Source organism: Prionailurus bengalensis, chromosome E4, assembly GCF_016509475.1.
Source record: "Prionailurus bengalensis isolate Pbe53 chromosome E4, Fcat_Pben_1.1_paternal_pri, whole genome shotgun sequence".
Taxonomy (NCBI): domain Eukaryota; kingdom Metazoa; phylum Chordata; class Mammalia; order Carnivora; family Felidae; genus Prionailurus; species Prionailurus bengalensis.
In genome coordinates this window covers 1,616,674-1,629,887 of record NC_057360.1, presented here as the reverse complement: position 1 = coordinate 1,629,887, position 13,214 = coordinate 1,616,674, and the positions used below count along the sequence as shown (strand labels likewise).

Below are 13,214 nucleotides of genomic sequence, written 5' to 3'. Positions count from 1 at the left end.
GAGGTTGCTTAAATTGTCCTGACTCCTGTCCTGTTCAAGAACTTTGTTTGTGCTCTAAAGTGCTTGAAGGAGGAATTCAGAATAGTAGGCGAAAAGTACCCTCTCTAAAACTGACTGGCTTCCGTGTATTCTAGTACTGCAGAAAATTAGTGAAAATTTCTAAATCGGATGGAATTTATCGAAAGATGTAAGCGTTAAAAAGCACAGTTGGAGACGTTCACTAAAATTGACATTTACTGTCATAGGATCTCAGAATTATTTTCCTATTCCATGTGGCCTGTATCCAAGGTCTCAGTGTGGTTGATGGGTTGTCGTTTGAGCTAATTTACTTGTTCTTAACTGCCTCGTTATTTTCTGGGGTTGTAGCCAACCAAAGAAACAAAACTTATCCACAAATAAGCACGAACAGGGGGCCCTTAGCCCTTTGTAAAACTTTTTGCCAGTTTCGCTATTTGTTCGTAAAACAACAAGCAGACTTACTCTTCTGTTTGTGGTCCCACTCACGTAACTTGGATGTCCTTTTAGTGGACTGAATAATGAGACTTGAGATAGAATCTTCTTCTCGCCAAAGATGAGCTAAGTAAGCAAGGTCGTGTGCCAGTACGCTCGCCAGACGGAAAGCGAGCCCGTGTCCTCCTCCCCTGGGTCTCAGGATGCATGGACGAGTGAGCGCGTTCTCGGGGACTAACCGCGGTCTGCGTGTGTGCACTGTGTCCGAGTGCTGGTTTTGTGGCTTCACTAGCTCCCTTTTTCTCTCTCCTTTTTTATCCCGTCTCCGCTGCCGCTCCCCACCTTCCCGCAGCTCCGCCCTCCGACAGCTCCCCGTATAGCGCGCCGCTGCCCGAGTATGCCGGCTGCCAGCCTCCTGCGGCACCTCCTCCATCCTATGCTAAAGTCATCGCAGCTCCAGGGTCAGACGCCAGTCCTGACTATGCTGTGGTGACCGCTTTGCCACCTACTTGCACGCCCCCCACACCGCCTCTTCGGCACTCGGCGACACGTTTTGCAGCATCTGTAGGCTCAGCCTTCCACCCCGTTCTTCCCCATTACGCTACGGTTCCTCGTCCTCTGAACAAAAAACTCTCGGCCTTCTTCTCCCGTGAACACACCCTCTTCTCAGCCTCCAGCCGCGAAGCCCTGTGCCTGGTCTACTTGCACTGTGTCGCCCCTCCCTCCATCTCCTCCGGTCATGATTAGCAGCCCCCCCGGCAAAGCGACCGGTCCGAGGCCTGTCCTCCCTGTCTGTGTTTCTTCTCCTGTGCCCCCACTGCCTCCGTCACCAACAGCACCCAACGGGCCGCTTGACTCTGTCACGTGTCCGGTGTCTCCGCCGCCTACCTCAGGGCCAGCAGCGCCGCCGCCGCCGCCGCCTTCCCTCGCACCGCGCTCACACTGTGGATCTCAAGCCTCTCCTCCTCCAAGCACCCCCATTGCCTCAACTCCCTCCTCCAAGCCTAGTGTTCTCCCTTCTCCCTCTGCAGCTGCCCCTGCGCCTGCCCCTGCGGAGACTCCTCTAAACTCTGTGCTGGGGGACTCCTCTGCTTCTGAGCCAGGCTCGCAGGCAGCCTCTCAGCCGGCCGAGACTCCAGCCCAACAGGGTAAGGCTTCCGTCGTTGCTGCTAACGACTCGTCCCTCGAAAGGTGGCGCGCCAGCGGCCGTCACTGCCTGGAAGGACGGGGAGGGTGGTGTCTCCAGGCGGACGGCCTCCCGTCACCGTGCCACGCTGTCTGTAGTTTGAACAAGTGGCCGACAAGTGAGGTGGTCTTCTGCTGGATCGGTTGCATTCGGAGGATCCATATGAGGAATTCCCACAGCGATTGGGACTTTGGTGTCTCCCACAGGATCATGGGGGGGGGGGGGGTCCGGTATCTGGTGGCCCCCACGACACAGATCTTTTCAATTTCACTAGGAAGACGTTACTTACACGTTTGTCTGCACAGTGAATATGTGCTCTCCCTTGTGTCCCTTTAATTTGTGGGAAATTTGGAGGATAGACTTGGTGCCCAGCTGTAGTCATTAAGCGTATCATCCTAGAGTCTGCTCTGGCACAGTTCCAGTCGTGGGCCCTGTCTCATTTGGGCTTCCCACATTGGACTCGAGGGGGTAGGTGCACCCTGAATCCTGTGGGGCAGCCTGACTTTGCACAAGGGGTGGGAAGAATGGCAGGCTTGCTGTATGCCCCAGTGGATTCCGTGCTCCCGAGTGACAGGCAGTGGTGGGCTGAAGGGGTGGTTGGAAGGGAATACGCATCCTGTCCCGTTATCCCTCCCGCCCCTCCCCTTGCCTAGCTGTGCTGTCATGGTCACGGGGGAGGGCGGATGTGACCTTCTGAGGGTGGATTATTTGTAAGTAGAGGAGGACCTGGTTCTGGAAGTAAAGACGATGCTTAGCAACTCTTTTTTTCAAAAAGAGGATTTAGCAGGAAGTAAAGGAAGGAATAGACAGATTTGTATTTATAAAGAAGCAGTGTTACAGTCTGGATTTAAATTAAACACCTCCTTCAAAAAATCTTGGTTCTTAAGTAATAAGACTTGTTACTGCTGTGTACATATTTTTTCTCGTTGACTTATCAAGTTGGCTTAAACACTGAGCCAGAATTCTAGTATGTGCAGATGCGTAACATGTGACCACAGTGCTGGACAGAGAGGCACAGTGAGCCTGACCTGACAGCCCCCCCCCCCCCCCCCCGCCCTCGGGGCCCACTGCCCGGGAAGAGAGGCGTCCCCTGCTCTGTGCTCTTCTAGGAGCCGTTGGTGTTCTCAGCTTGTGTGAACCGCTCAGTCAGTGCTCAGTTAGCAGCTGCAGAAAATCCCTACCCATTGTGCAAACAGCATTTTATTTGTCCTGAAACTCTCCAAGAGGGGAGTGCCTACTAGGTCATTCTTCTGATACGAAAGAAGTTCGTGTTCACTCTCTCTGTGGTTTTACTAGACGTGGAGACGTTTCTCTCTTCCCCTGTCTTCTAGACTAAAAAAACCTCTCTACTTCCAATTCCGGATCCTTTAATTACTTCTGGTTGTTTTGAGGTTGCGCTTTGTTCTAGTAGATTCCTTCATTTCGGTGATTCTGTGCACACTGGATTTAAGTGTGGGACATGCGTAAGATACTGGAATGGGGACCCACGCCCTCTCATGGTCTCAGTCGGCACAGGCAGTGTCTCCACCACTGCAGACTTACCGTCTCAGCCTTTGGGGGTGCACGCAGACGACTTTGGGTCTGTTTCTTCAGGCCTTACTAACCGCCCTCACATACACTAGCTTGTTTTCGGGGACGCTGCCCCAGGCACAGATTTTGCGAGCACTTATTTTATTTACCAAATCCCGGGAACACCCAAAAATCGAAAGTAAGAAGTCCTCTATTTTGGCTTTACAATTCAGTATCTTTTTCACCCCGATCCAGACTTTAACATTGTGCTAAGCGGAGCTCACGAACAGTAGTGAGAGTCGGAGGCGGTGGCGTCCTGCACCGCTTCCCAAAGAGGGTACCGCGCGGCGCCCCGTTGACCGGCTGTCTAACGTCTCTCTCCTGCAGGCGGTGTCTTGGGACCACCCGCACCTCCGCCCCCACCGCCGCTCCCACCCGGCCCCGCCCCGGCCGCCGCAGCACCGCCCCCCCACCCGGGGCCGCCGCCCCCCCCCTCCGCTCCCCGCAGCGGGGCCGCCGCCCCCACCGCCCCCGCCCCCCCTTCCCAACCAGGTCCCCCCCCCTCCTCCGCCCCCTCCCGCGCCCCCACTCCCCGCATCTGGATTTTTTGCGGGATCAGTGTCTGAAGACAATCGCCCGCTGACCGGACTTGCCGCTGCGATTGCCGGAGCAAAACTGAGGAAAGTGTCCCGGGTAAATGCGTTTCCGAGTGTCCCCTTTTCTGTGTGCGTGTCCTGTCCTTTCTCAGCGACTCAAGTACCGAGTTCACCGTATTCTACTTTCACGAACTTCATTGACTGAAAAGTTTGAGATAATTTATACTTCAGAACAGTTGAGAGAGTGTAGTTTCTGTGAACCCATTGCCCAGACTCACCGCTTACAGCATCTGCTTTGATTTTCCCGTGTGTTTGTGTTTCCTTCTGGGCGAACACGATACTCTCCCCTTTTGTCAGACACACCACTCCACAGTGTCCGTAAATCCTGCTTTGTAGGGACAGGGACATGCACCTGTGTGTCCACTGTAGAATGATCAGAGTCAGGAAGCTGGATCGATGGGCTGTTAACAATCTACAGACCTACTCAGATTGCATCTGGGGTCAGTGATGTCTTTTCCGCCGCTTTTCTAGCCCAAGATCCTGGAGTCCATCTCGTCCTGATGTCCCGAGCATGCTGTAATCTGTGTCAGCCCCTCAGTGTTTCTTACACGACGTTGACGTTGCTGACGTCTGCAAAGCACTGATTTTGTGGCTCATCCTTCAGTCTGGTTTCCCTGCTAGGTTTCCTCATTGTATTATGCATTCTGGGGCAGGTTACCCTTTTTTTTCCCCCTCCCAAAGTGTACGTCCTTGTCAGTGTATCGAACAGGGAGACATGTCTCATCCCGTTGTTTCCTATCCCGTTTTATCCCATTACTGTTGACGTTAACTTTGATGAAACTTCCACCGATTTATGTAAATCCCCGCCATTCACTCCATAGGTTCTTAAAAAGATTTTACAAGTAATACTTAGATGTTTGTATTGAAATTAAGTCTTCCTTCTGTTTTGAATGTAACGCTCAGGTCGTCTAACGTAGGTGCTCACCGTGTGTCTGTTCTCATTAAGGTGGAGGATGCCTCTTTCCCGAGTGGAGGGAGCACCATCGGCGCGAACCCGGCCTTGTCCAAATCAGACACGGGTCGCGGGAACGGACCCCTCCCGTTAGGGGGCAGCGGGCTGATGGAGGAGATGAGCGCCCTGCTGGCCAGGAGGTAAGCGGGGAGTTACGTGAATGTGGTCACGATTGAGAGGGTCGTGTTCGTTTCATTCAGCTGTAATTGAGCCGGGCACAGTTCTTCCCCTCTGGAGAAGTAGTTGTTCTGCTAAGAGTTAGATGAATTTTTTAACAGTCTGACTTACCCTCTTTCTAGGAGAAGAATTGCTGAAAAGGGATCAACGATAGACACCGAACAGAAAGAGGACAAACACGTGAGTTCATGGAGAGTCTGCCTGGCTGGGGCACGGGAGCCAGCGGAGCTCCTTCGGGAGACGGTGTTGGAGAGTAGTTGGAGTCTGTCACTGCTTCTTTCGGTCCTTCACGGACAACTGATGGCTTGTTTGGAGCCTCACGTATAAATGTAAGATGGGTTGAGTTTGTGGGGAAAGGACTGAATTCTAACCTGTAGAGTAAGTGCTGTACCTTAGGTGAGAGAATGATCTTTCACTTGAGCTTTAAAATCTCTTAGGGTCTCAGTTACCTGCTGTTGAAAACGAAGGAATTAGACTGAACCCTGGTTTTGAACTGTTTCCCCCATGGTTCTGGGCTGTGCCCCCTCCTCCCTCCCCATGTCAGCCAGGCTTTATCTGCCTGGGGCCCCGGTGTCTGAGCAGTACAGGTGTTCTCCCCCGCCGCCCCCCCGAGTTTGGTATTCCGTGCCATTACCCCGACCCGTCTGTGACATCTGGCTCCGTCTCGGTGGCTGGTGCCGCTCAGGGAGGGTGCTCGAGGACAGGACCCGGGGAGGGGAGTTGGGGCGGAGGAGGACAGTCTGTGCTGGAACGGAAGGGGCAGGAGGCTGACAAAAGACACGGCGGGCAGCGCACCAGAAGGACTGGAGGCGGAGGAGAGTGCGGCACTGAGTCTGTGCCCGGGTTATTCTAGCAGATGTGGTGTGGTTAATACGAGTTTCTGTATGTTTAGGAAGATTCCGAGCCCGTCACTTCTAAGGCCCCGTCGACAAGTACACCCGGTAAGTTTAGGAGATCTATTTCAACCTTTGAGAACCTTCTCAAAATACTAACGCCCCTCAATTAAAAATTCCCCTTGGGGCGCCTGGGTGGCTCAGTAGGTTAAGTGGCCAACTTCGGCTCAGGTCATGATCTCACGGTCAGTGAGTTCAAGCCCCGCGTCGGGCTCTGTGCTGACAGCTCAGAGCCTGGAGCCTGTCTCAGATTCTGTGTCTCCCTCTCTCTGACCCTCCCCTGTTCATGCTCTGTCTCTCTCTGTCTCAAAAATAAATAAACGTTAAAAAAAAAAATTTTGTTTAAAAAAAAAAATTCCCCTTTACCCACGTTTGGACCAAGTACCTGCTTGGCCACGAAAATGTTAAAAGTGTTTCGTTCACGCTCAGAAGCAATGACTTGTTTTTCCTCTGCTTCTGTGATATTGGGAGATCCGTTAAAACCTGAAGATTTTTTCTGGTGATTCTTTCTTTGAAAATCATAATTTTTAACACATTCCGTGTGTACTACTGTTAACGATTTGACGTTACTTGCTAAAGCAAGGAAATATACATAGGTGAAAGGGAAGTATCTTTAATCATTCATTCTTAAAGGTAAAGATTAAGTGAGGGGCGCCTGGATGGCTCAGCTGGTTAAGCAGCCGACCTCGGCTCAGGTCACGATCTCACTGTTCGTGGGTTCAAGCCCCGCGTCGGACTCTGTGCTCACAGCTCAGAGCCTGGAACCTGCTTCCGGTTCTATGTCTCCCTCTCTCTCTACCCCTCCTCTGCTCATGCTCCGTTTCTCTCTTTCTGTCTCTTTCTCTCTCAAAAATAAACCTTAAAAAACATTATTGAAAAAAAAAAAGATTAAGTGAGCCTGTAGTTATTAGTACTAGCATCCATCTCAAAACGTTCTCCACTAGAGAGCATTGTCATTTTAACCATGCATTTGGGTGGTACTGATAAGGAAGTAAAGCTTCTAATTTGTAAGGTAAAAGGAAAATCTCGTTAAAGTCTTTGAAAAGCGTTGTTGAATTCAGTGCAGTTTCTGACGTGGAGAAATCTTGGGTGGAGAGTATTTCTTGCAGAATACAAATAAACCACCTGTCACTGCGGGCACTGCACGAGCGCGGTGTCCGTGCCTAGGATGTGAGGCTCTCATGTTTTACGTGTCATTTCCTTGTGTTTGACCAAAAGACAAAGAGCTGGACTGTCTCTTCAGCTTTTTTATCTAATTTGGAATAAAGCAACATGAATAAATTTGATGATTTCAATGAATTACTATCTTGAATGACCCATAAGTAATCACTGCAGAGAAATGTCCGTGTTCATTCCTACTCGTTTTGATTTGGAGACTACCAGCGACCTCTAGAATTGCACTATTTAGAAATCCAAAAAAATTTCCATTTTTGTGATTGTAACCCATTCTCCAAAAAACCCAACAATAGTCTCATATTCTCATTATTGGATGGTGACTATTCGGTACTTTGGTAGCTATCTTGTAGTTAAGACTGTGACTCTGTGAATTGTTTTTCCTCTAGATAGGACTCAGATCACTTTGACATTGCCTTCCTTAAAAATCCTCTGTTTTGTGAACCACTTACTGTAATAACTTTATCTTTCTTCCATAAGCCAAAATTTATATGTATGTTGTTACCAAGAGCACAGATTCTTCAGAGCTCCACTGTAAGTTAGGGTCCCAGAGCTGTGAATCCTCCCACCCCCAATGAGAAGGGGTGGCCGACTGTATTTTTATACAAACGTGTTCATAGTTCATTTGCATGTTCTCTGAGGCGTATCTATAGACCGCCAAGCCAAGAACTCCTCATCCGATAGGGAGCCCTGCTCCTTAGACTTTTAGCCCCTGGCGTGCAGACATACAGTGTTTTACATTTCACAGTCTGCGGTTTTCCTAGGGGGGCTGGTCACACTTGCTTATTCATTCCTTCCTGTTTTAAGGTCTGAGGTTATACAAATTAGAATCCTTATAGATTTTACTTTTTAAAAAATTTTTTTAATGTTTGCTTTTGAGAGCGAGAGAGAGACAGAGCACAAGCGGCGGGGGGGTGGGGGTGGGTGGGGGGGGGCAGAGAGAGAGGGAGACACAGGATCCGAAGCCAGGCTCCAGGCTCGGAGCTGTCAGCCCAGAGCCCACGTGAGGCTTGAACTCACGGACCATGAGATCATGACCTGAGCTGAAGTCAGAGGCTCAGCAGACTGAGCCCCCCGGGCGCCCAGAATCCTTACAGATTTTAATTAAAGCTCAGAATTGAAATGAAAAGTTTTTTGTTTATCTGTATCACTGCCTAAACACGTATAGTGGCGTCTAGGATTTTGTTATTTGTTTCACAGTAACTCTGGGAGCACATAAGGTATTTAATAACTTATGTTCCATATTTTTAAGAACCAGCAAGAAAACCTTGGGAAAGAGCGAATACAGTGAATGGCAGCAAGTCACCTGTCATCTCCAGGTACCTGTGTTCTCTAAGGTTCACATTTACACGTGGTTAGCGGCTACATTTCCGTTGTAGGAAAAATCAAATGGTGGATTTGAGTGTGCAAAGGAGCAAATAAAACCTGTAATCCTACTGCTCTTGGAAACCACTGAGCACGTTCTGTTCTTCCTAGTGATTGTCTGGACCCCACCGTATGCTTATTGTTAGCCAGTTGTCTGAAATTCTGAGATCGCTTTGGTCCTTCCGAACGGTTTTATTTTGAAGAATTCAAAACTACAGAGAAGTCGAGAGAAGAGCAAACACCCGTATGCCCATCGTCCAGACTCCCCAGTTCCTAGTTTTGCCACATTGGCTTTGAGCTCCTATTTACACATCCACGCTTGTTTCTCTGGAGTTCTGGAAAGCAGTTTGCAAATTTGCTTCATCCTGAACCCTTCATCCTTCTGCATTTTCCCTGAGGAGCAGGCTGTCCTCCTGCGGAACCCTAGTACCGTTCTCGCTTGCAAGAAAGTTAACATTGAGCCATGATGTGATGTGACATGGTCACATTTCCCCATTAGTCTCAGTGACATCCTTCATTTTGTAAATGTAATTTTTGAAAGAAACTTTTATGTTTTAAACTGAAAAGCAGCCGGAGAGAAATTCCATTTAGTGTTTAAGAAAGAGCAAAATAAAACCTGAAGTTCTGAATTTGTGAAGTAAAAAGATTGATTTCTCTCTCAGTTGAAACTTTAATTATAGTCAACTTAGAAAAAGTGCCCAGAAACAAGACTGGTTAACCTTGTTTATCCCGGGCCACGAGGCGTGGTCTTAGCAAACAGCATTTCTTAGCTGGGCGTGTTTTGTTGTCATAACTAATTCGTATCACAGGTCTTGAACATAGATGAGACTTTCCCTTGATTTCTGAGACAGTTTAAAGGACTTCTGTTTTTGGTTTTTGGTTTTTGTTTTTTGGGGTTTTTTTTTTCCAGAAAAAAATATGTGTCTCGGGACCAAACAGTTTTTTGCCTTTTCTTTCTGGCCTTATTTGCCTTATTTTTGCCTCTTAAAAAAGCAGACTTGCCTCTAATGATAGAAACCTAAAAAGGGAAAAATACGAGGATAGACACCCCTCCGCCCCCCCCCCCCCCCCCCCCCCCCCCCCCCCCCCCGATCTGCCCCATATCAGCCTGATCGTAAATTTGGGTGTGTTTCTCTGGGCTCTCTGTGCCGGCAGAGACGGGGCAGTGGCACAATTATGTGAGTTCCGCAAAGAAACGGAGCCTTTTTCAATGTATAGAATCTTCTGGTTTCTCTGTGACTGAAAGATGAGTGTATCTGACTTTCGGAAAAAATGCAGGAATTGCTTTTGTGGCCGTGCTTTCAGTAGAGTGGAAAGATTGGTGTTTATCAGATAACCTGACTGATAGGGCCTTCCAGCGCGTCCCTGGGAGTTTGCATGGCTTTTCTTCACGAGCACGTCTTGAAGCTCAGTTTATCCAGTGCGTCCCAGAGCCCAGAACGGTGGTGTCCTGTGTGTCTGTTGAAGGTTGAAGTGCGGCGGGCTAGAATTCCTTCTCTCCGCGTCTAGCCCTCGTCCCCACCTTAGTGACAAGGGTTCCCTGCTGCGCTTGCCTGAAGCTAATCCCAAGTCCACGCCAGAAGGGGTATCTCGGGAGGGACCTGGGAGAGGTTCTCCAAACACAGGAGGTTCCTCGATGTGTTTGGGTTCATTTAAAAAATACTCTTTGAGGGGCGCCTGGGGGACTCGGTCGGTTAAGCGTCCGACTTCAGCTTAGGTCATGATCTCACAGTTTGTGAGTTCGAGCCCCCAGTCAGACTCTCTGCCCTTCCCCAGCTCGTTCTCTCTCTCCCAAAAATAAATAAACATTAAAACAAGTTTAAAAAGAATTCTTTGAGAGAGTTTTCAAATTTCTAAAGGAAGTTAAGGAAGTGTTCTGAAAATCACGTTAAGAAAAGGAGTTTTCTGTTGAGGCACCAAACACTGGATCCTGTTACTCAGGAGTGTGTCGTAATCGTGTTCTTCTCTGGCGGATGGCTTGCTTCTCCTTTCCTGAAATGGAAATTGTGAAACTGTCTGTTGTTTCCTGACCATTCATACACCTTTTGATGGATTTGATCCAGCCAGTGATTCCTGCCTTAAAATGTCACCACAAGCAGTTTTAAGCCCTAAGAGGGTTTTAGAAGTATGTCTGAGAGACTCAGAACTGTATTGCTTTTCTGCCCGTTTCCTCCCCTGTTCCTTCTGAGAGCCAGTGTATTGGCCACTTCACGTTTTTATTTAGGTGCACCTCACCCTTGCAGGGCAGTGAGAGTACCTCTTTCTGTCACGAATATCCCTGTCGAAGTTACGTCAGTGGTAAGGTGGGTTAATACCTTACGACACACGCCAGATACTGCACTGTGCTGTAGTCGCTGAGTGAAGACCTCGGATAGTAGAGTGAAAGCAAGAGTGTTCGAATACTTCAGACCGTGGCTGGAATGTACCGTTGGAACCTTTGTGAGTTCTTCCTGTGGTTTTCAGTAAGAGCTCACAGATCTTACATTCAAGGTAGAAGAAAAGTTGTTTACGTGCTCTTTCAGAAGAGTTGATTTGTGTATACTTAAAGCGGCGGTGGTTTTTATTGGGTCTTGGTACTTGCGACACTCGGCGTGGGCAGCTTTTACTGTGTCTGCGTGTGTGCTGTCTGTCTGTACGGAGGGTCAGCGCGCGTCTGTCCCCTTTCTGTCCTCAGTCATCGTCAAGTAGAGGGGGTGACCTCACGTGACCGTAGATAGAGTTTGTGTCCAGATCCCGTCTTCTGGACTGGAAAAAAATGATTGTTTTAAGGGTAATGGACTCCTTTAATTGTTTTTGCTGTGACTGCAAACCTATAGAACGGTAACCTCGTGAGAATTACTTTTTAAAAGTTTTCTATTGTATTTCCCTTTAAATGGTTTTTCCCCTTCATAGACGGGATTCTCCAAGGAAAAATCAGATTGTTTTTGACAACAGGTCCTATGATTCATTACACAGGTATCACCCTGATGTGACTTTGTGATTTGAGACTTTTAACTGACACGTTCAGGGCAGGGCTGAGCTTTTTCTACCTGGACTGGTAATCACCACGAGGGGGACACTTGGGAAGGTCAGACCTTTCACACTTAGCTTTATTTAGAGTTTTTTAAAAACTCTAAGAGATTATAATTAGCAAAGTTAATAGTATTCACCCCCCTACCATCACTCGGTAGTTGGCTGGGGATAAACAGCAGCGGGGCACACGTCCGCAGGGCCACGATAGGGGTCTCGGTCCCTGTGTTTTCTCCAGGCTCTTGGTAGCTCGTGCATTTGCTTCGAAAGGCTGCTCTCCATAGAAGTAGGAGACAAAGCCTTTAAAAGGTGGAGCAGAAGATTTCTTACCATTTGTCAGTGGAGCACAGGACTTTATTACAGCCGCAATTGTGAAAAATTTACTCTTTGAGGAAAATCTCTGTCTCCTACGTACTTGAGTGTCTTTAACAATCTGACATCTAACATCCCAAGCAGATTGTTCTCTAGGATAAGTCCTGTTATACAATTTTTTTTCATTACTAAAGTTAAGAGAAGAACCGCGCATTTTCGTATTTTTTAATTAAAAAGTTGACAATTTTTAAAAATCCTCAAGTGCTTACACAATATTTAGAACTAATTTGGCAGAATAGGGACTTAAATATTATAGTACTTATTTTATAGGCAGGTATCCAGAGGTAACACAAAAACCTCTGGGAAACCTCGTTTTGTTATCAATTTTCAGTGAAAATCCATGGGTTAGAAATAACCGAGACCTGCCCATGTTATTATATGCACCTGTTTTTAAAAATTCACATCAAGCCTACTGGGAACGTGACTTAAATAGTATACAGAGGGGTGTCCCTGGCAGTGATTTCGAAGTTCTGCAATCAGATTGTATTTGGCCAAATTGATACTAGCTAAAATTATTTTCATGCTGTTGATGCTGAAAAGATTTCAAGTTTGTCAGCCAGTTAAACCTGCATAAAATGTTTATATCACAAGTGTGACATCATTTTTCCTGCCTTTTTCTTTTTTTGAGGTGGTTTAATCGTTGTAACCAAAAGACTTAGAAAATTTGCTAGTACGTAAGAGAGAAAAATAGCATTTAATGAGATTTTCTGTTGTTACTCTTCTCCATTATCTTGCTGCTTTCCCACGTAGAGCCCTCCCCCCCCATAGAAGGTTGATAAACCTTTTTTTTTTTAAAAAGTGGTGATTACTTCTTTCCTTCAGTATGAAAAGTTCCCCCCTTTAGTTAATTATCATGGTGATGGGGCTGGGGGTGGTGATGGTGGTGGTGGTGGTGGTGGTGGGTTGCATGTTAGCATGAATGAAAATTTCTTAATTGCATGTTTCCTCAATCGTTTATTGTATAATGTTTTGTATTATTTAATAAATACGGATATAGTCATAACATACCGCCCAGTTAATTAGCAGGCTGTAGGCCCTCATATGAACGTCAGGGGATATTCATTATAGAACTTAGGAGGAAAGAATTTGCTGGTTGTACCACCTTAATGTAAAGAGTAAAAGAGAAGCAGAGGAATTAACAGTGTAACTCGACGAGCAGGAGCAGACAGCGTGGGGAAGGGAAATGCACACAGTGTGTCTGTCGACCATTAAGGGTTTTCACTAGTTCGGGCTCTGCAGGGAACCCCTGCCTTTCCTGCCGCGGATCTGCACGCCCTCGGTGACTAGGGGGTTCAACAGTCCCCTCGGCGAGTGTAAAGGGGTCCGTCCCCTCCCAGGGGAAAGGAGCTGTGTCCTGTAAATCTTCTCCCCGGCCCAGCTCAGTGCTTACTGAGGGGAGTTCTCTGAAAGGTATTACTTCCCTTGTTCCTAAGGGCAGAGCGGCGGCTGCCTAATGATACCAAATCGGTCGA

The 13,214-nt window shown here is 47.8% G+C and overlaps 1 protein-coding gene across 1 annotated transcript in view; it reads left to right on the top strand.

Annotated features, from left to right (window-relative positions):
* ENAH (ENAH actin regulator) overlaps positions 1 to 13,214 on the top strand; it is a 137,678-nt gene that overhangs the window by 116,380 nt on the left and 8,084 nt on the right. Inside the window, 8 exon segments of the mRNA XM_043568099.1 lie at positions 1,482 to 1,598; positions 3,533 to 3,630; positions 3,632 to 3,838; positions 4,748 to 4,893; positions 5,053 to 5,110; positions 5,823 to 5,871; positions 8,249 to 8,315; positions 11,254 to 11,316. Of these exon segments, the coding sequence (XP_043424034.1) occupies positions 1,482 to 1,598; positions 3,533 to 3,630; positions 3,632 to 3,838; positions 4,748 to 4,893; positions 5,053 to 5,110; positions 5,823 to 5,871; positions 8,249 to 8,315; positions 11,254 to 11,316 (805 nt within the window).